The sequence below is a fragment of the Gordionus sp. m RMFG-2023 genome, chromosome 1 (genome assembly GCF_954871325.1).
Source record: "Gordionus sp. m RMFG-2023 chromosome 1, tfGorSpeb1-WG-v2, whole genome shotgun sequence".
NCBI lineage: Eukaryota > Metazoa > Nematomorpha > Gordioida > Chordodea > Parachordodidae > Gordionus > Gordionus sp. m RMFG-2023.
This window is the reverse complement of record NC_088775.1, coordinates 29,702,413-29,725,554: the sequence shown is the minus strand read 5'-3', so window position 1 is coordinate 29,725,554 and position 23,142 is coordinate 29,702,413. Positions and strand designations below refer to the sequence as shown.

General features: G+C 26.9%; 1 protein-coding gene across 2 annotated transcripts; it reads left to right on the top strand.

Moving 5' to 3' along the window:
• Positions 1-14,848: 14,848 nt before the first annotated feature.
• Positions 14,849-21,927, top strand: LOC135931257 (lethal(2)neighbour of Tid protein-like). Of its 2 annotated transcripts, XM_065468231.1 has the most exons (9): positions 14,849-14,981; positions 15,026-15,125; positions 15,169-15,316; positions 15,356-15,516; positions 15,685-15,805; positions 19,497-19,702; positions 20,293-20,360; positions 20,947-21,112; positions 21,696-21,927. In XM_065468231.1, exons 1-9 carry the CDS (start codon positions 14,945-14,947, stop codon positions 21,856-21,858), a joined length of 1,170 nt encoding a protein of 389 aa, XP_065324303.1. In that variant the 5' UTR covers positions 14,849-14,944; the 3' UTR covers positions 21,859-21,927. The 2 variants fall into 2 exon arrangements, with proteins under 2 accessions (XP_065324303.1, XP_065324304.1); XM_065468232.1 differs by lacking the exon at positions 15,685-15,805 and having other exon boundaries at positions 15,356-15,415.
• The last annotated feature ends 1,215 nt before the right edge of the window (positions 21,928-23,142 follow it).

Genomic DNA, 23,142 nt, shown 5'->3' with positions numbered 1-23,142 from the left:
AGATATTGCCCTTATCAAATTCTTTGATAAATAATTTCGAAAAAGCAAGACATATACTCCAAATTTATCTAAAAAACTTCAGTAAACCAATATAATAAACAACAATTTATTTTCTAGTTATAATTTTAATTGATCATAGGAAAAAAAGTATAAGAAATCATTTATTTTTATCTCATTGATAACAAATAATGATGCAAACATTAATCATTCCATTATAAAAAATCAATTTTGTCTGAAGAATTGTTGTATTGGACGCAATTTTAATCTATATTTTTTTCCATAACTTAATTTTTCGGGTTATCTCCAATAAACTAGGTAAGATTGTTATTTCATTTAAAAGATATTCGGACAGACCTTATTTTGTCATGATTCTCTAATAAGTGGTTTGCCCGGGCTTTCCCAATTTCCCCTATAACGAATTCACGTGTTTTTTTTGTATGTATACTATGAGTTAATCAGTAGACTAACTGATAAATCGGAGATTTCCCCTTCATTTGATGATAAATTAATTAGAAATTTAACCATCTTCGGGCTTAGGAAAAATTTTTCAAAACTTATTATGGGTTGAGCTGGGCTTGGAAAATATTCCTCAAAATTAATATGGGCTTGGACTTGGGAAAATCCTTTGCAAATATAGGCCGGGCTTGGGAAATTTTTTAAAAATTATTATGGGGTGGACCAGGGTTGAGAAAAATTTTCAAAATTATTATGGGTTGGGCTGGACTTGGGAAAATTTTTTAAAAATTATTAAAGTCTTGAACGCTTGGAAATTTTTTAATATATAATATGGGCCAAGCATTAACCTAAAACAATTTTTTGCAGGCTTGGACTGGGCCTGATCAAAAAACCAAGGACCATGCTGATTATGATTATCAAATGCATTATGATTTTTTTAAATTTTATTTTACTTCTGAACTATCAAAATTATTATGGTCTTTGACAGGGCCTGAGAAAATTTTTTCAAAATTATTGTAGACTTGGACCTGGATTGGGATTTATTAATATTAAATATTAGCCATAGGTAATCAGTAATATTTTATCAAAGAATTTTTATATGGGGTAAAAGCTAATTTAAATATATTTTGACTCAAAAAATAGTATTCACTCTTAGTCTTAATGGGTTGGACTTGACCCCTAAATGGGGGGGGGGGGTAAAAAGAATAAAAATTGGATAGGATTTTAAATAAAAGGTAACATCTATTGTAAAAGAACAAGTAAAATTCTCATTCCCCGTCATTTTTGACTGGCCATCTAATAGTAAAAAATAATGACAATATTCTTCAAATATAAAAATCCAAACTAATAGCGATATATCATCAGATATAAAAAAATGACATATTGGTCAAAATCAAAATAATGGTGATCTTTTTCGATTAAAAACAAAACATAAATCCTTTTGTTGCCATTGTATTTTTTTTTCCAACAACTAAATAAAATACATGGCCAACGACAGGTTAGTATATAAATATTTTTTTCCAAAACATATTTTAAAAACTTAATAACATAAATATGTCTTTCTAATTTAAACATTAACATATAAAAAACATTAAATGTACAAATATGCAACAAAGTTTATCTTTAATGAAGAATAAAATATTGGTAGTCTGTATTGCGAGGAATTGCTTTGTAGAATGGATATTAGTAGTAGGAATTTAGCTCAATTTAAATATAAGAATTTAATTAATCAAGTGAAAAAGGTTACTTTATCATATAAAAATAGCTAAATTAGTAATAATTTTCACGAACTTAATATATATATTTTTTTTATAAAATGTAAATCAATTACGGTTATAAAACATAGCTGCAAACTCATATTAACAATTTAAAAGTAATAAAAATTGAGTATTAATAAAAATAATAGTTAATATAGAACACATAATCTTTAACACATCTATGGAGCCAGAATAGATTAGGTGTAGATCATAGTACTAATCAGCCTAAAATTTAAGGATAAAGGTGAAAATAAAGTATGGTCTCTTTATTATAATCTTTCAGCCAGCAAAATATAGGCCCACATCATATAACAGATAAACCTAAAATTGAGATAAATTTAGTGGAACACGGAAATTCCAATAAGGGAAATAATAGAGATTTTAATTAAATTTTAGGAATAACTTGGAACTTTGAGAAAAAAATTAAGAGGGATAATAATTTTATTAGGATTAAATTTTCTTATATAAAATTAAATATTAAAGTAAAAGAAGGAGTGAGAATCAAGATGACTAGAATTCTCACAATTAGGGAATAAATAGATGGGTGAAAAGCATAGTAAATAAGGTAAGAGGTATATAACATATTTAGTATTGGTTAATGAGGTTAGTATGGCCAGGCATGAAGAAAAATCATGGAGAAGAGAATAAGAAGAAGAGAGGTTAATTAAGCAGTTAGACTAATAATGAATTACGAAGATTAAATATATTATTATTTTCGATCAGGAATTTGGTGAATATAAATATATTCGTAAGAGTCAAGATATGAAATTTATTTGATTAAAAGGATTCGACAGAATAGAATGATTGAATTGAGCGTTAGATAAGTAATATAATTCGGCAAATAATTCGAAGAAGTATTTAATTCGAATCCAATTCGAATTATAAAATAAAGTAGTAAATGACTAATACGAAGTATAGGAATATTCATCGAAGAACGACTCGAATATTGAAATTATTCGAATTGGAAAAAGGGGAAAGAAAGTAAGAGAGGGAGATAGAAAACAAAATTAAGGGAAAGAAGAGTATAATGAAGTAAAAATAAACAATGGAATGGGAAAAGAGAGTAGAAGGAATAATAAGATTTATAAGGGATAATAATTGCCAAATATAAAATCTGATAGGAAAGGATTGATAAAATTACAACTAGCACTAAAGACAAAAAAATCGAGAAGCGAGTAATAAAGATTAGAACTTTGTTATATTTTATCTATTAGAAATATAAATTCTCCTTTTCCTCCATCTCAATTAATTAGTCACAATTATTTGTAATTTTAAGTTATATTTACTCTAACATAAAATTTTATAATAACTCTCGGAATCAGAGAATAGTATATTATATCATTTAATCAGGAATTTTAAGTTATATTTTCTATATATAGCTATTAATTAAGTAATAATTTAATCTTCTTCTTTAACATAAATTTTTATCTAATGCGGAAATATATATAATTTGTAATACTATACCCACACAAACAAAATATATCATATTGTTATAATCACAAACCAAAACATATAATATTGTATAAGATATCTACACCAACAAAACATAATATTTTGTAATATAAAAGAAAACATTACATTATCAGAATTTCTTACTTTAAGAGATGATTTTGAAGAGTTAGAATTGAAAGAAAATATAATTGCTAAAGTTGAAAATATTTCTTTAAACGAAAAAAGAGAAGATAATACAACCGTGAAACATGTAGAAAGGCATAGAGGCAGGAAAACAGAAGAAAATAAACAATTGGTGAGATATGGAGACCATGACGAACGACAAAATTTACAATCTAATTACGATAACAGACAACGATGGACAATAAGTGGCCATGACTTTCAAAGAAATAATTATCAAGGAAATAATTATAACCCCAGATATCAAGGAAATAATTACAACCCTAGATATCAGAATTATAACGCGAATTTTTACAACAACGTCAGAGCAAACTATCCAGGATCGTACAATAATTCTTCGAGATTTGAAAATAGAGCTATTTATAATAATAATAACTATAATAATTATAGGTTAATAATGATTATAATTATAGATATAACAGACATTATAACGATTCAAGATTTCAAAGACATAACGATAATCATAATATTGGAAATCAAGGAAGAAATCAAGTATGCAATTGTAAATATCATAACAACGATAATAATCAATCACGATATACAAATAAAGTAAAAACTGTAAATATAGAAGAGATAAAAGAAGATAATGACAAACTAGAAAGAAAATAATATAATTTATACAATTTGGACATAAACAATATGGTTACCGATAATAATTACACAGCTAACGATGCATATAAGGTTACAATATATTTGAACGACATGCCTATTTTGATGCAGATTGATACCGGCTCAATGTATAGTATCCTACCGATTCATATCGCGAAAAAGATTGGAGTAAAAATCTTAAATAAATCAGATATTAAATTAACTGGATATGATGGAAACATAATAAATGCATTAAGAACTACCAAAGCAAGGCAAAATTCGAGGACAAAAGTCAAATCTTAACTGCTTATGTAGTCCAGAGTGATAAGATTGCACTGTTAAGAAGGATCTGGATAACATTTTTTGGGAATATACTAGATAAATTTGTGAATATGGTCGAGGATGATTATGATAATACTATACAAGAATTAATTAAGCAATGCAATTTTAAACTTAACAAAAAGCTAATGCTTCGCAGCTATGTCAAATTACGTTTAAAACACGATGCCACACCGAAAATCATACCGCCAAGGCGTATACCATATTCTAGAATTGATTTGATAACAAAAGAACTTCATAAGTGGTTAAACGATAAAATTAATGAACCTGTTGAAGATGTTAGATGGGCTAGTCCTCTCACTCCCGTTTATAAGAGCGATGGCTCACTTCGGCTCTGTGCCGACTTTAAAAATACTATCAACCCTGTTTTACAAGATTTCAAGTACCCTATACCACGCATTAATGATTTAATCGCAAAATTATATAAAGGTAAAAAATTTACCAAGATAGATTTTAAAAACGCGTTTCTCTAAATACCTATACACAAAGAATCAAGAGATTTTCTTACAATTTCGACACATAAGGGCTATTATAGGTTTACGAGACTGCCGTTTGGTTTAAAAACTTCGTCGGCAATATTCCAACAAACTATGGATAACATTTTCGGAGACATGAATGATGTAATATTTTATATCGATGATCTACTGATTACCGGAGGCGACGATATAGCTCATTTAAACAACATAAGATTGGTATTTGATAAGATATCGAAATATGGGCTTACACCTAACTTTGAAAAAAGTATATTTTTTAAAAACTACGGTTCTTGGAGCACGATCAGTGGCGTAGGAATGGGGGGGGTTAAACCCCCCCCCCTCCATGAAATTTTTTTTTAAAATAAATTCTTAATAAACGCTTGATTTTTATGTTATTATAAATAATAATAGATATACACATTTGATTATTTTTATATTTATTAAATAAATTTTATATTATTTTGCATTTCATAAAAGTTGTCTAGTTTGTTTGTCATATTCCATTTTATAAAAATATATATTTCTCATTTTCAATAAGAATTTCACACCACCCAAAAAAGGGAGATATTTATTCAAACGTATCATGATATTGACTCAAAAAATCAAAAAAAAAAACTAAAAAGATTTTATCCGACCAGATTCTCGAAAGACAAGAGTCGGTGAAACTTTTTATTGAACTGTATGATGTTGTCTTTGCAGCACTAGAATTTTATATATCAAGCAAGGAAAAAGATTCTGCCGAAAATCTTTGCAGGCTATTATTAAGCCACAGTTTTTAATTTCAATTTAATGTGTTTATTTTTTATTTAATTATACATATGATTTTAGCAAAATGCTACAAAAAATTGATTTGGATTTAAGGGAGATTATGAATAGAGCAAAGAATATTGTTGAAATATTAACAAATCAGAGAGAATGTGGATGAAAAATTTCATGAAATATATGAAAAAGTAAAGGAGATTGCTAATATGTTTGGAATTGAAATTTTGAAACCTAGAGTAGTCTCTAGACAATCCAATCGATCAAATATTGATGCATCTACGATTGAGGATTTTTATAAAATAAACATTTTTATTCCCCTTATTGATACATTTTTATTTCAATTAAAAGAAAGATTTATTAGTCATAATTATATTTTAAAAAGTTTTTATTTTCTTTTGCCGGTTGAGTCTAAACTGTTGATTACACTTGAAACACGAGAGGATATTAAAAAAATCTCAGAGTTTTATGCTGATGTAGTAGGTTCATATGATAAGTTACTTTGTGATGTCGAATTTTGGTATAAAAATCTTGACAGAATAGGGTATTCTTTGAGACAAAAAATGCTATGCAGGCCCTATCCATGTGTAATTGCATTTTAGATTCCCTGCCTAATTTCAAAGCATTAGTAATGATTTTAGCTACCTTGCCAATTAATACCTGTCATTTTCAACTTTAAAAAGGTTAAAAACCTATTTAAGAAACACAACCAGTGAAAAACGTTTAAATGAATTAGACCTATTGAATATTTATAAGGAGATTATTTTAAATAAAAATTTGATTCTTTAGCAAAATCTCAGAGAAAAGTAGATCTCTCTTTTTAAATTCAAATCAAAAAATAGCAATAAAATTTTAATAGTTTTGATAAATAATCAATTTTTTTTTGTAAAAAAAGTATTATTTATAAGATAATATCCTCATATTTTTTTAAAGACCATTATTTGCATAAGAATTACACATATTTTATATAATTTTAAAAAATTACTTTTTTTAAAAATAGAGTCTTTATACATTATACATTATAATTTTTAATATTAAAATCTGTATTATATAAAATATCAACATTTTGAAAATATTTTAATTAATAAAAATATATACATGATTAAAGAAAGGAATGTAAAATATATAATAAAATACCCTAAAATTTTGTTATATGAAAATATAAAACAATTTTAACAAATCCAAAAATATAAGCAATTAAGTGTTCAAAAAACTGGGTACGATATAGACGAAAAAGGTATACATCCGATTTCAGACAAGATAAAAGCTATTTCTAACATGCTGAACCGAAGACAAAAGATGAATTGGCAACTTTTTTGGGGATGGCGAGCTATTATCGAAAATTTTTATGTAATTTTGCTGACATAGATGATCCTTTATACAAAATGGTTAATAAAGACAAATGGTTATGGGATAGTACACATCAAGAAAGCTTCAACGACTTAAAAAAACTGATAAGTACTCCGCCTACGTTAAATTTTTATAATCCGGATCTACCAATAGGTATTGCAACTGATGCTTCAAAGAAAGGTCTAGGCGCAGTCTTATTTCATATTGAAGGTGATGGCAAAGAGAAACCCATTGCTTTCGCATCAAGAGCTTTATTAAAATCAGAGTTTAATTACAATAATATAGAGAGGGAAGCTTTATGATTGAAAAAAGTTCAAAAATAAAGATTATGACAATTGTCACCTATCTATGATACATCCTCACTGAATTTTTAATTTAACATGTTTAGAATATATATTTTTAGCTATTTCCTTTAAAAAAATTAAAAAAGGTTCAAAAATAACGAATATGACAATTGTCACCTATCTATGATACATCCTCACTGAATTTTTAATTTAAAATGTTTAGAATATATATTTTTAGCTATTTCCTTTAAAAAAATTTGAAAAAGTTCAAAAATAGCGATTATGACAATTGTCACCTATCTATGATACATCCTCGCTGAATTTTAAATTTAACATGTTTAGAATATATATTTTTAGCTATTTCCTTTAAAAAAATTAAAAAAAGTTCAAAAATAACAATTATGACAATTGTCACCTCTATGATACATCCTCACTGAATTTTAAATTTAACATATTTAGAATATATATTTTTAGCTATTTCCTTTAAAAAAATTGGAAAAAGTTCAAAAATAATGATTATGACAATTGTCACCTATCTTATGATACATCCTCACTGAATTTTAAATTTAACATGTAGAATATATATTTTTAGCTATTTCCTTTAAAAAAATTTGAAAAAGTTCAAAAATAGCGATTATGACAATTGTCACCTATCTATGATACATCCTCACTGAATTTTAAATTTAACATGTTTAGAATATATATTTTTAGCTATTTCCTTTAAAAAAATTGAAAAAAGTTCAAAAATAACGATTATGACAATTGTCACCTATCTATGATACATCCTCACTGAATTTTTAATTTAACATGTTCAGAATATATATTTTTAGCAATTTGCTTTAAAAAAACTCAAAAAAGTTCAAAAATGGCGATTATGATAATTGTCACTTATCTATGGTACATCTTCACTGAAATTTTGATTTAACATGTCTACAATATATATTTTTATCTATTTCATTTAAAAAAGTTCATAAATAACCATCATAACAAATGGCTCTTTTCTATGGTACATCTTTACTTAAAATTTTAAAAAATAACTATGATGGAATAGTTAATCCAGAGCGTTATAATTTAAAGAAGCTTTAAGAAACTTTCCCGCCTATAATATTAATATCTACTAAATGTTATTTGACTTTTGGTCGAAAAAAATGATCTAGATCATTGGTTAGGTGAAAAAAAGCAACCCTAACTTTAATGCGTCTTTAAAAAAAACGATCCATATTTTGGGTCGGATTGAATAAAACGACCCGATGTTTGAGTCTAAGTCAGAAAAACGACCCAAACTTTGAGTTGGAGTTGAAAAATACGATCTAAACTTCAAGTTGGAGTCGAAAAATACGACCCAAACTTCAAGTTTGAGTGGAAAAATACGACCCAAAATTCAAGTTGGAGTCGAAAAATACGACCCTAACTTCAAGTTTGAGTCGAAAAATAGACCCAAACTTCAAGTTTGAGTCGAAAAATACGACCCAAATTTCAAGTTTGAGTCGAAAAATACAACCCAAATTTTGAGTCGGAGTCGTAAAAAACGACCCATATTTTGGGTCGAGGTCGTTTTTTTCGGCTTGGACTTGGGTCGAAGTCGAAAAAAACGACCCATATTTTGGGTCGAAGTCGTTTTTTTCGGCTTGAACTTGGGTCGAAGTCGTTTTTTTCGGCTTGAACTTGGGTCGAAGTCGAAAAAAACGACCCAAACATTGAGTCGGAGTCGAATAAAACGACCCGAGCTTTGGGTCGGGGTTGCGACTCGTGGCGTTTTAACAACACTAAGTAGAATGTGAGAAGCATGGAATGTATGAAATGAACATAAAAGAAAGGGAAATCGAATCAAGAGAAGGGGGCAGGTCAAAATAAAGAGGGGAGATGTCATATAGTAATATATGAGGTGACGATTGGTAAAAGAGGAAAACAAAGTGTTAAGGTTGGCAGGGAGTTAGACATCTAACTAAAAAATTTAAGATTTTTATTTATAAAAATATATATAAAATATTTTAACTGGAAAGTACAATAAATTTCTACGCTTATATAGTTTACAAAATCTATCAAGTAATTTATATCGAATTATTGAGTTAATCATAAAGTCTGTTGTTCTCAATATATGACATCTGGGTATTGTCATATCTAGTATTAGTTGGTTTTTGTTCGTTCTTATCTTGTCTTACTCCCTCCAAATCTTTGAAAAACGATTTAGTATATGATTTGACTTTGTCATCCTTCTGTTAATTATTATAATTGTTTGTTATTAAATATATATGCGAAGATTTTGAATAATTTTAGAATGAAGGTATTATTGAATAACGTCGTAATAAAATAAGAATCGTCGAATAATCGAAATAAAATTAATTTAACGAATATCGAATTTGATTAAGAATAATTGAAGCAGAATAAATTTATCAAATATTAAATAATCGAAATAAAATGAATGATTGGTCGCGTTTTATTTTTATTTTATATTATATATATTGCGTTTTAGATAATAGCGTTTTACGTTTCTCAATTTCGCGTTTTATTAATAGATTTCATAATGTATTATTTTATATTTATTTTTTTTTAATACAGCGTTTTGAAATTTTTTTTTTTAATATTATATGTATTTTTTAATAAAAGATGATATGTACTATATGTATTTTTTAATAAAATATGATATGTACTATATGTATTTTTTAATAAAAGATGATATGTACTATATGTATTTTTTACTAAAGATGATATGTATGTATTTTTTAATAAAAGATGATATGTATGTCTGTCTGTACATCCATATCTCTCTTCAGAGATTTAAACTTTGTGCCCTTATTTTTTAAAGCAAATAATAACTCAAAATTACTGTTTTCTTTTATCTTCAATAAAAATAATGTTTTAAAGTAGTCATTATTACTTATATATGTTTTGTCCTTTAAACATAATTTAGATTTCATTGTTTTTAAAATTTAAAATTTGGAAAATTCGTCCACTTTATCATTAATTATATAAGGCAAATGTTTATTTGTATAGTCTATTCTCTTGATTTTTTTATGTTTGTATGTGTCAAGCTTTAATGATTTGGATTCTATTTTTTTTTAAATTTTGTGTATGGGAACTTCATCTATTTCATTTTCACTAATTTTTTCAATACTAAGATTTATATCATTATTTTCACCATGTGATCTTATGGGTTTATTTCTATTTTCATCATTTTTATCTTTAGATACTGAAATTATTTCAAATGATATTATGTCAACAAAAATTTCCTTTAATTTATAAGTATTAATTATATGTTTATCAATATTTTTATTTATAAGATTTATATTATTACTTTTATAAAATCATTTTAGCCTTTTCAGCAAAACATCTGGAGATTCAAACTCATCATCTGTCGATATGGCCCTAACTAAGTTAAAGATGTTATCAGGTAAATTAATAGTTAATAGCTTAGCCTCACATCTACTGTTGAGCTTACTATCTTTAAAAAAAATCTCAGCTTTAGCAATATAAGAATGCATGTCGCCGCTATACTCCGGAAAAGATAATATCATAATATTTGTTTATTTTTTACAATATCTTTATTTTATAAATATTTTAGAGATTTTATAATTAAAAATTTTAATTATTTTTCCCTTTTTCAAATTAATCATTTCTTACGTGTTTTTAGAATGAAATAGAACTTTTTTTTTTATCTAGTTGTCTATGTTCCAGTAGCTAAAATCATATTGTCTGTGGATTTAGAATATTTTGTAAGTCATCATAGCCCAATTTAATTAGTTCGTCTAGTTTGATATCTAGTTTAACAATTCTCCTCATTATTGATTTATCCATTTGATCTAAATTATATTTTGTAGAAGAAAAAAAATTTAAAAGATTTTAAAATTATAAATTCCGCAGCCACCATGTTAAGGTTGGCAGGAAGTTAGACAAGATTTAACAAAAAGATTTAAAACTTTTATTAAATAAATATATTATAAAAATATTTTTTCTGGAACAATAAATTTCTAAGCTTATATAGTTTACAAAATCTATCAAGTAATTTATATCGAATTATTGAGTTAATTTTATAAAACGAGTCCGCGAGGTTAAAGTAAGTTTAATATAAAGAATTAAAAAAAATCAATCTTTTAGTTAATAGATAGCGATCAATTAGGACATCACAACACAAAGAGTGACTGGTGAAAAAAAATTGTGTAAACATACTATCATTGTTTTAATGTTTTTTAGATAATTTGGATATTTTATTATTTTGATATTATTGTGGTTGTAAAAATATGGAATAAAGTTTACAAACACGACGTTTCCGTGCAGTCAGAGGGGGGGGGGGTGCAAGTTTGGCAGCCACTTTGGGCCACCAAAATTAGATAATTTTAGGGGCATCCAAACTTTTAAAAATATGATTTTTTTTGTATATACCACATACAAGGTATTATTCTTTTTTTTGTAAAAAATTCATGTATGAATTTAGAAAAAAGGTTTAATATGTTTTGCCAAAATTATAACAAAAAATTTGATTATTTTAGTAAAATAAAGTTATTATTTTTTAGTTAAGATATTTGAGTTTTTCATTGAAACTCTTTTTCTTTTATATTTATAAATAATTTTTAATTAGCAAAAAACAAGGTAATGGGTAAGGAAATAATTAAATATATATTTAAAAAAACGATTTCTATTAAATGATTATTTTGAAATATTTGTTTTCTTGCAAGGTTACGTTTTTCTAGTTGTAGGATTAACAACTACGACTAATTATTAGCTATTTTAATATAATTAACGACTACGACTAATTATTAGCTATTTTAATATAAGTCGTTTTATTATTTTTTTAAAATTGTCAATATTTATTAAATGATTAATTCGAATGTTACATTCTTTTTTTATAAAATATACAATAAATAACATTCAATATAATTTATTACAGTAAAGAGGGGGGAGGAGATTTTATTTGCTTAATGGCATTTACATTAACATTTCGAAGATATTTTTGTATTTGTCTCCCCCTTAGAAAGTGCATGGCCTTATAGTTTAGTTGTGTATAAATAGATAGAAAAATAAAGCAATAAATAAAATTTTAGCCAATTTTACCCCTTGAAATTAATCAATTTGTATAAATTTATCAGCTTACTTAATTGGCATATTTATTATTTGATCAGCTGATTTTATTAATTTAAAAAAGAGGTATAGTTTAAATCTACTTCTAAGATTAGGACATAATGGATCTAAACTTAAATTTGAAACAATCCCTAAGGCTAAATAAAAACAAAAAATCTATAAAGAAATTACTAAAAATTAAATCGAACTACCTAAACCTCTCAGAATTTTTTTATTTTTTAAATTTTTTTTTATTTCTGGATTTCAAGTAATTTAATCTCTTTATTTCTCAATTTACCTCCTGACTTTGTCTTTCACCTTTTCTTGAATTACTTGCTTCACTGACATTAGCTTTTATTTATCTTATTGACTTAATGTACTAATTTAAATCAGTCCGTCCCATATTTTTAATTACATACATTACATATACAATGTCTTAGGTGTTGTTGTACATCTATACTTTTCCCATTATATGAGTTAAGATATATTAATGGCATTTGAGAAATAGTTTGTGATTTGCGTTTCTTATGTGGGCTAGAATTAATCTTTGGCTCTTTTTAACTTAGTTTTTGGGTATATTTTGTTTTTTTCCATAGTTTTTGAGTTCGGAATGTTTCTGGGGTAGAAGGTATCCTCTTTTGTTTATGTATTTGTTTATAGTCATCTATTTATTTTATTTTATTTTTTTTTCTTTCCCAGTTTCTTTGGTCTCTCTAACATGTCCGCCCCCTCCATAGACTAATATAGGAATTGTGGATGTGCCCTCAGTCCAGAAAATACCGATTTCTCTCTTATCTTCCATATTTTTATATACGATTAAAAGTTTCCACTCGCCTTTGTATTCTTATTTTTTTTCTTCTTTGCAACTACTTTTATTATTAAGTATGTTTCCTAAGTACATTGTGACTACATTTACCCTGTTCTAACTATAAGTTTTTGAAGTGGTTACATGTTTTTCTTGGGAAAAATAAGGAGGAAAACTGTTTATTTTTATTCATCATTATTTTTCTTTATTATTGCTAGTTAACTAGATTTAACGTCTTTAACTTCTTTTTTTCAAAACATTACATTTTATTGGAGTCTACATTTAATACATTGGTCGTTCCCAGTGTTTCTCTTTTGTTTTTATTTTTATGTTTTTATTTAGGAGTGGCAAGAGTTTAGCCTTGTTTTACTCCTTTTTACCTTGGAGGTAGGGGATATTCTTCGTCATTGATTTCGAAGCAACCAAACATGTATTAGTGGTTTTCTGGATCTGGAAGATGTTGGGGGTTTCCCTTTTCTGACAACGAAGCTGCATGGTTAACATTATCAATAGCTCTGCTATAATTTACAAATGTAAAGTAGAAGGTGGTTTGTACTTACTTTTTCTGCATGATTATTTTTATGAATTAATTTTTGGCTCCAGTATATTCTTTTCTTGACCTGTATATACTTATGTATTTTTTTTGGGGGGAGGGGGGGGGGGAAATTCGGTGTAGGTGATATGCTTGTGGTTTTTTGAGTGAACCAAAATTTTTTTCCCATGCTACAGGATGTGATGGCTATAGCTCAGTAACCCTTTAATTTCTGTGGTCTTAGTTTTTTGGGTAGTTACTTAGGTAAGATTTGTTCCATCCCACTGCAGTAGTTTCGCTCTCCCATATTTTATTGAAAGAGGGCATATAGGTAGCGAGATATTGTTATAGGTGCTATTTTTTGTTTTTCTGCTGTGATATTATCTAGCCCCGGAGCTTTGTTTTCCCTTAGTCTTTGACCACTTGTTATTCATTTATAGAGAAACCAGTCGACAGGGGGGGGGGGGGGGTTGGCGAGGTTTGTAATTTTTGTTGGTAGAGTCTTTCCGTGAGTGATAGACTATCATATAACAATCAAGCCATAATGCCTTTTGATAATCCTGGCCAACAATTACTTTTCTATTTCCTAAAACTTACGGAGCTGGTTCCTATTTCTGCGTCAGTTCCTTTATCTCATATCTTTATCAATATCGACCTTTTTCGCTATATAATCTATCTACTCCATCGAGTATTTTGTTTCTCAGGAAAAAGAAAAAAAAACCTTTGTTGTGTGGTGTTCGTTGCTGGATAGTCATAAACCTATTACTGACTAGTTTTTGCCTATTCACTGGAATTTTCACCTATTTAAACAATTTGCGGTAAACCCATTAGCTTTTTCTTATTTTCATGAATAAATTCTAATCTCAATTATTGATAGTAATTATCAAGGCTTACATTAGATGTTAAACTTAAAATTAGCCACCACCCACCCTTAAAGTAATTAAATTATTTTTGCAGTTCTTGGGTATAGGCTTTTGTTTTGCCCATTTCTTTTTGTTTATTAGCCTATAGACGTTTAAGCAACAGTTCTCGGACTGTTGCGCGTACAAGTACATGCGGCTTGCCCACAAACGTGTGAAGGGCTCCTCATTTATCTCCCCTAAATTAACTATCCAGTTTGATGGATTTTTGAGGAAAACCTAGCTTAGCTTTGTTGTATCCACAATCAGAGGGCGAAAACGCTTTTATCACGTATCACGTACTTCTAAGATTATAATTTACCTTACAATCAGTTTATTTGTACATCAATTGTTAAGTTTCACACCGACGTTTAGTTTCAGGCTTATTAAATTCAAATGAAAAATAAATTCATTAATAATGTCTCAAAATTGGCTCAAAGATGTAAACAATTTAACGAATGCTTATTTAGTTATGATAACTATTATATATATATATTAATATTGTTGTGTGAAATGATCCTAAATGTATTTATCATAAAATTTATACCATGTAAATATGCCTTATTTTAGACAATTACTATATATATTTATTAGATACTGAAATTGATTGGGAAACATATATGAAACACATATCCATATATAAAAAAGGAATTTATAATTATACTAAACTTGAAGGCCCAACTGGACCTTGTGTGTATGTTTAAACTAAAATAGTTTTAATAATACAAATAATTTAGATATCCTGCAGGATTTGTTTATATATATTCAACTATGTATTCTATCACTAATAAAGGAAAAAACCTTAAAATGGCTCAATATATTTTTTCGATGATTTATATATTCAACTTAATGTTAGTGTTAAATATTTACAGAAAATCAAAAAGGGTAATTAATTATATATATTTATATATAAAAAGTAAATAGGTTCCAATATATTTTTTGATACTGATCTCAATAACTTCTTATCGTGTTCATTCTATATATGTATTAAGAATGTTTAATGACACTTTATCAATATTACTTTTACATATTGGATTAAATTTCTTGTTATATCAAAGATATACTTTATCATCCATATTCTTGAGGTATAGTAAATATGTAATCATATCAGTTTGCCTTGGTTATTAAATATTTTACAATACATTGCACCTGATTAAGATATGATTATATTAATCTAATTACTATTCTATTCTTAATATTGCAATTTCTTAAAAATCCTAATCAATAATTTTTTTACAATTATTTAAATTTAGTTTAGCCCTTTCTGTTAAGATGAACATTTTATTATATTTTCCTGCATATGGCATAATATTGGTCCTATCCAAGGGGATAGAATATGGAATTTTACAAGCTTTCCTTATGTTATTTATTCAGGTTAGTATAATTTTAGGTAATTATCACATTGTACTTAGTGTATTCTTCCTTCTATTATATATTTTTTTTTATTTATCAAAAATTAAGTTCCTAATTAACAAAAAATGCATTTTGACACATTAACATAAGAATCAGAGTTGGCAGATTGAAATTTTTTAATTGTGGTAGAAATTTTTATAATATATTTTTTTTATTGAAGGCTGAACCCCTGATTTGTCTCACTGGTGATGGTGACATTCAATTTTGATTTATAATAACATTTTGTGCTAGAGATCTGCAAATCATGGCCTGACCCAAACAGATTTTGAGCCAGGCTGGGTCTATTTTTGAAAAATAATTTTGGTTCGAGTTGGATCGGGCCTAATATATTTTAAAATATTTTGGGCTAAGTCAGGTTGAAAATTTTAAATATGATATCATTACATTTTATCAGATAAATTTATATATTTTAAAATTATTGCAAGAAAAAAGGCATGAATATTTTCCATTTGTAGAATATTTTTTTTCAATAAATAAGATTTTATTTTTTCTATATTTAAATAAATTAGGGCTGAGCTGACAAATAATTTTATTTTTGTTTTGGGTTAGCTTTTTAAAATCAAGCTGGTAATTGGGCCATGCTGGACTTGAAAAATTATGCCCAATGCAGAGCACTATTTTATACCTTATACAAACTTGAATAAGTTATATTAATTAAAAATTTGTTTATTCATTCTTCTTAATAGAAATAAATTCAATAATGTTGTATACCCCAAGTTTTTAAAGTTTATAAAAACAGTCGAGTAGGAAACAATATAATACAAATTAATCACAGATTTATTTTTCAATTATTAATAAAATTTCAAAAATTTAAAATGTCTCTTAATAAGCAAGACAATAATTTATACAAATTATAATAAAATATTTATAAATTCTTCAAAAGTGGTAACTTTTGTGATTAATTTGTGGAAATTTCATAAATATGTTAAAATTTAAATTTTTTTTAGATGTCTATTAACCATTGTGGTAGACCTGACAACCTCGATTAGGATTTAGAAATTGAATTTTTTTAAAAATAGCAGAGATTAATTAATATTAGAATTAAGAAATGATTCATTAATGTTCATTTTTCTTTTTTGTTCAAACCTAACATATTTATCCACTATGACAAATCTTAACTTCTTTTTCTGCTTGATAAATACCTATATAATATCTTATACAAATGGTATTTTAAAACCCTATTACCATTAACATTCCACTGATTAGTTCATATTAGGAATTAACCAATTAAAAATCTTATTTTATAGAAGAAATGCACCTTAATATTGGATTGGCCGAATCATTTGTATTTTTAAAAATATTTTTGATTTTTAGTTTATTCCATTATTTATAGACATTTTTCCCATAGTCATGTTATTGAATATCGGATTGGCTGATATTGATAATCAATTATAGGTAAAATCAGATCGACCTCTAAAAACGGTATCAGTACTCATCTATTACATTGGTTAGAATTTTTTAATCTATTCTAGCATAAAATCCACTTCAATAAAATCCACTTCAATAAAATATTTATCTTCATACAGGGCAATTGAATGACATTTATATTACCATTTAGGCAACGAGACTACCTTTTTAAGAAAAAAAGAAAAATATACCAATAGATGCAGGGGATATAATGCATCAAGTTTTTTTTAAGGTTATCCCATTTAAATTATTTAAGAGATATTACAGTCCTTAGATTGTTATGAGTCTGAATATGCATATAATTTAAATACAAATATTTGATAGAAAGAGATATTATCAAATATATAAGATTATTAAGAATAAATATGCCAGATAGGTTGAGTTGAATGAGGCCTCGTTTATAATAACCGCAATATCGCTCAAGCGATGCATAATTTATCGCTAAACCATAACATAGATGGATAATTTAGCATTGTGTATTTTGTTTATTACGCATCGTTTGAGCGAAATCGCGATATTTCACGTTTATTATAAACGAGGCATAAAGTTTTGTTCTGTTTATCAGCTTATTTTTAAAATCCTTCCTATAACTTGCCTAGTTCCTACTATAGTAAGCGCGAAATACCTCCACACCGCTCAAGATGCATAACTTATAAAATATAAAATGAATTACGCATGGTTTGAGCTACATAATGGGACCATGACATGTCGCTCAAGCGGTGCCTAATTTACAAAATACAGGATGTTAACACAATAAATTACGCATCGCTTAGGCGATATTGCAATATTTCGCGCTTAACTATAAACGAGGCCTTACGAAAATACATATCCAACATGTTATAGCAATTGAAAAATTGAGCTTTTGAAAATTCATTACATAAAAGAAATTAATTAAATGAATACATAGTTATAGATAGATTATATAGCTCTTATCTTAAAATATGGTAATTATTCGAATTTAATACAACTAGTAATCAGACGATAAAATTTTTAATGTGCAAATGTTCGAAATATACAAATTTATGGAAACAATAATTTGTAACGCTCGATTTTTAACTTGCTATCTTTTAACATTATCGACTCAAACGCTAAAAGATCTATATTGTCCCTTCCTCTTTTTTATGAATCGTTGGCATATTATTGTAATTTCATCTTTTTCCCTATATAACATACATTTCTCATTTTTTAAATTTTTATTTACTTTCTAGTTTAATGGTCTTTTATTTATGTGGCTGTAAATCAAATATTTAAAGTATCGATAATTGTAAAAGTTAATTTATTTTCTTGTTGAAATAATATTTAAATGTTTTTTATATACAATTAACTTTTACCGAAAGTATATATATTGATAAATTGTAATAAAAATTATTATTTTACCACCACTTAAATAAATATCCTTAATTCTTGTCTAACTTTAATCCTAAAATACCTAAGGTTTTGCCTTAGATTAAGGCATCATTATATTAAACGCGTTTTGGTTTCGGTATTTAACGCTATCGAAATCACGACTGATTCTTCACAGCGATAATTTTGAAATAAACGTCACAACATGTTTTTCAAATTTTATCATAGCGTTTGTTTTAATCGTTTCGCTCCATATTTATAACTATTTATTGGCTTGATTTTGTAAATAACGCAGCGTTAAATATCGCATCGCTTGATCAACATTCGTTCGGCGTTAAATTTATTTTTTTTAAGGAATTTTTAGGTTATAAATAGATATGTTTTTTTTAGCGTTTACATTTTTTCTTGGACTCGGACCTCAGCAAAATTTTAAATTGTTTTGTTTTTCCTAATACCTTTCTAAATTTTTTTTTTAAAGAAAAACACCAAAAAAGTTTATTTGATTCCAGCACTTATATTTTTCCCCTTTACTTACTTTTTTTTCAATCCAATATTTAAAGACTGAGTAATATAAGTGCTATAGCCATTTTTTTGCCAATTGCATTTTTTCGATAAATTACTTTATTTACATAATAACAATGTGATCCTATATTTAAGTTAAAAAAATACAAAAGATTTTTTTTTAAAATGCATATAAAATTTTTTTTAAGTAATATAGCTGACGCTTCTGACGATTTCTTTTAATTTTTTTATCCGGTTTCGAATTCAGACATTTGAAAAAAAATACAATCGGTCAGTAAAAAAAATATTTTTAATATGGAGGCTAAAATAAATCTGATTTTCTCTAATATTATATATACGTACATTATTTTAAAGTATTGTAATCATAAACACACTTCAGGTCATTCTGGGATTATCTTTTTTACTGGAATCGGCTCCAGCTTACCTTAATAGGGCCTTCCAACTCGGACGACAGTTTGATTACAAATGGACCGTCAATTGGAGATTCGTATCACCCGTCTTATTTTCCTCCCGCGGTTTTCACGTCGCTTTATTAGCACTCCACCTAACGTTTTTAACCTATTTCATTTGCGGGGTATGGATTAGGTGAGCCCATAAAGATAATAAAAAATCAAATATCATATGCTGATGATAAATTTCGAGGTTGCTTTTTAAAATGTTGAATGAACGATAGGTAATTTAGCGAACAGTACTTAATTAAAATAATAGTATCATGATGAAGAATGATATTATATTCCCTTACCCTGCATTCACAGTTAGCGCGAATTCGCGGCGAATTATAAAAAATATGCTGCGAAATATACTAAATAGACTATATTTTTTTATACTTCCCCGCGAATTCACATAACTTTGAAGGCATGGTTATTACGCCAAAAAATATATACCTAATTTATTAACTTATTCGATTATTTCCTTGGCGTGTAATTGACTTCCTTGGAAAATCATTCATGTACAAAAATGGCAGGTATTTCGTTGGCGTTATTATATTCTCTTATCCCCATTTATCGAAATTGAGTCAAAATATATATTTCAACCATTTCTATTTAAAAAAATAACTCTCTAAAGTTAATTATCTCATAATAACTTTTAAGAATGGTCAAATGTTTACTAAGCGAATTATTGTCTGATTTTATCATTTAAAATATATTATAAATTAAATTTTTATTAAATTTTAGAAAATGTAACTTATCTATCTGGTCAATGCTATATCGCCGCGTCTCTTCTATCAAAATGGATGCTAACGGTAAAGTCTTAATAATTTTTATTATCCTATTCTTAAAATTAGAGACCTGCAGAGGTACCATTTCCCGGCCAAGTTTTATTTAAGGCCTGATTCGAATTTTTTTAAAATATTCTGCCTAAAATATATCCTGTATTTTGAAAAAATATTATCTTTTGAACAACACCTTATTACTTAATGTTTGTTCTTAATTCTGATTAAAGCATTATATTCAAAAAAAGCAGCTAGGACATATTTTTTTTGTTTTTTTTAAATCAAAAGTTAGACACGAGGTGGTGATATATTTAAAATACGCTTAAAGATTCATTTTTATTTTTAGTCTAAAAATTACAGTGTATTTAGATAGCTTATTTTAAGAAAAAAAAATACTAAATAGGGCGCAGAACCTTTTAATTGAGGTAAATATGGGTAGAATATTTAAAAAAAAATTTTTTTGGAAAGAAAGATTTGAATCTTTATGACTTATTTTAATTTTGATGGTAAATTAATTTAACTCCAAAAAATAATAGTCATAAACTTTCAATTTCTTTTATTTTTAATTTCAAAATTATAATTATATAGATATTTCAAATGTTTGATAACGATTTAGATATAATGTCCTGCATGTTTATAAGCAATTTCCTGGGAGTAATGTTCGCTCGATCGTTGCATTACCAATTTTACGTGTGGTACTATTACTCCATACCTTTTTTGCTATGGACAGCCTACCCGCCTGGTCATCCCTTTTACAAATTATTCGGTAGAACCAATTTTAAGTGAGAGAACATACATTTTATTTTTATTGATAGTAATTATTTGATGCCTTTTAAAACAAAATAGTTCACACATTATGTATCACATCCAATAGCAACTAAAACGACTATGCTTCAAATTATTATTATATGAATGAATGCAATTTGTTTAGTATAACCTTGAAACTAAATCCATTGTTACGAAAATGCATTACATAAAATTAGATTTCGAAATGAACCCCTCCCCCTCAATGATTTGTTAGAGTAAACCTTATTTGGAATTGATTTTTAGAACCAGAAAAAATGACTAAATTTGTCGTGAAATTTATTTAAATATTTTATCGCACACCATAGATTTGAATATACAAAAAAAAATTATTTGATAAATAAGAAAATAAAAGTTACCCTATAAGAAAAAAAAAAATCTTGACTACGGAAAAAAATTGTCTCATTACAAAAATATAGGCAAATATGAGCTGAATTTATTTGTGGAACTTTCTTTTCATATTCCCTTTTTTCCTTCATTCCTTTCCCTCATTCTTTTCTTAAGAAAGAAAGTGAGAAAAGCGATTAATGATTACATTTTTCATAAATTTCTTTATATCAGATTATTAATATGGGGCCTGATCGAATATTGCTGGAATGTTTACCCTTCCACCGTTGTTAGCAGCCTGACTCTTAACGCTTGTCATTGTGTTATATTAATCGGACTTTTATATCCCTTGTTAAACTTGAAAAAAGAGAAAACTAAAATAGCCAAATTGAATTAATACATTTTTTATAAATAATCGTGATTATAATTGATTGTTAATAATTTTTTCTTAATTATAGATGTTTATGGCGGGAATTTTTTTTTAAATATTACTTATTTAATTACTTTTTAAAAATTTGTTATACAATAAAAAAGGTTGTTAAAATTTCTAAATTTATGCTAATTAGTTATCACGTGATGATCATCTCCTAGATATCAAGATAACCAAGTCTATTTTACTAAAACCTATTAATTTCCTACGAATTATTTAGGATAAATCAATCAAAATCTAGGAAATAATGAATGCTACCTGCTGTACCATTTGCGTGGCCCGGCCTGGATTTTTTAAAAATAGATTATATTATTTTTAATTTTTATGGCTAATAATGACGATTTAAAATATATTTTTTAAAAATAGGCCAAAAAAATTTTTTTAGACCCGGCCCAGCACGGTATTTAAAAAAAAAAGAATTTTAGGCCCGGCCCGGGTAAATAAAAATTAAAGCCGGGCCGGGCCTGCAGGTGCTATAAACCAAATGATTACTCGTAAAGATGATGTCCATAATAATTATTTTCTTAATGATATATAATACTAAGATTTCATAATAATATGGAAACATATTTCGGTAATCGTTTTGTGGCCCTTATGATATTAAATTAATATTTATTGAAGACTTCTATTTTTATTAAATAAAAAATGATAGATAACATTATACCTTTAATCTATTTTGTAATATACATTATAGTTAATTGTTAAATTTTATTATAATGATATTATATGTTGTGTTAAAATTTTATTTTGTTATAATAAACTCCTATAAAATTATATTGTTAAAATTAAGAGTTAAAATCTAAGTATTTTTGTCCCATTTAATTTTTTGTTAATATGTAAATCCGGGACTTCGTCATTAATGTTGAAGGCATGTAGTTTAATTTGTATTGAATTTTTCTGCAAATTTTGATTTGATTGGAGGTAGTGTTGTTAAACTGCTCGATTTGAACCGATTTTTAAAAACGGCTAACTCAATATTATATCCAGAAAAATATAACGCAAGCCTGAAGCTTTTGCTCAAAGATGGCACAAAGGTTTAGATATCTATTGATCAAATCTCGAGGCTTAGACAATATTTTTCTGGCTAAAATATCGAATTAGCCGTTTTTGAAAATCGAGCCGTTTAGCAACACTAGTTGAGGGAGGGAAGGGGGCAAATCACCATTTACTTAGGGGAATGTAGAAGTCCCTGACTTAGATTATTAAAATGCAGTTTATAAATATTAATTCCATTTTATGTGGGATAATATT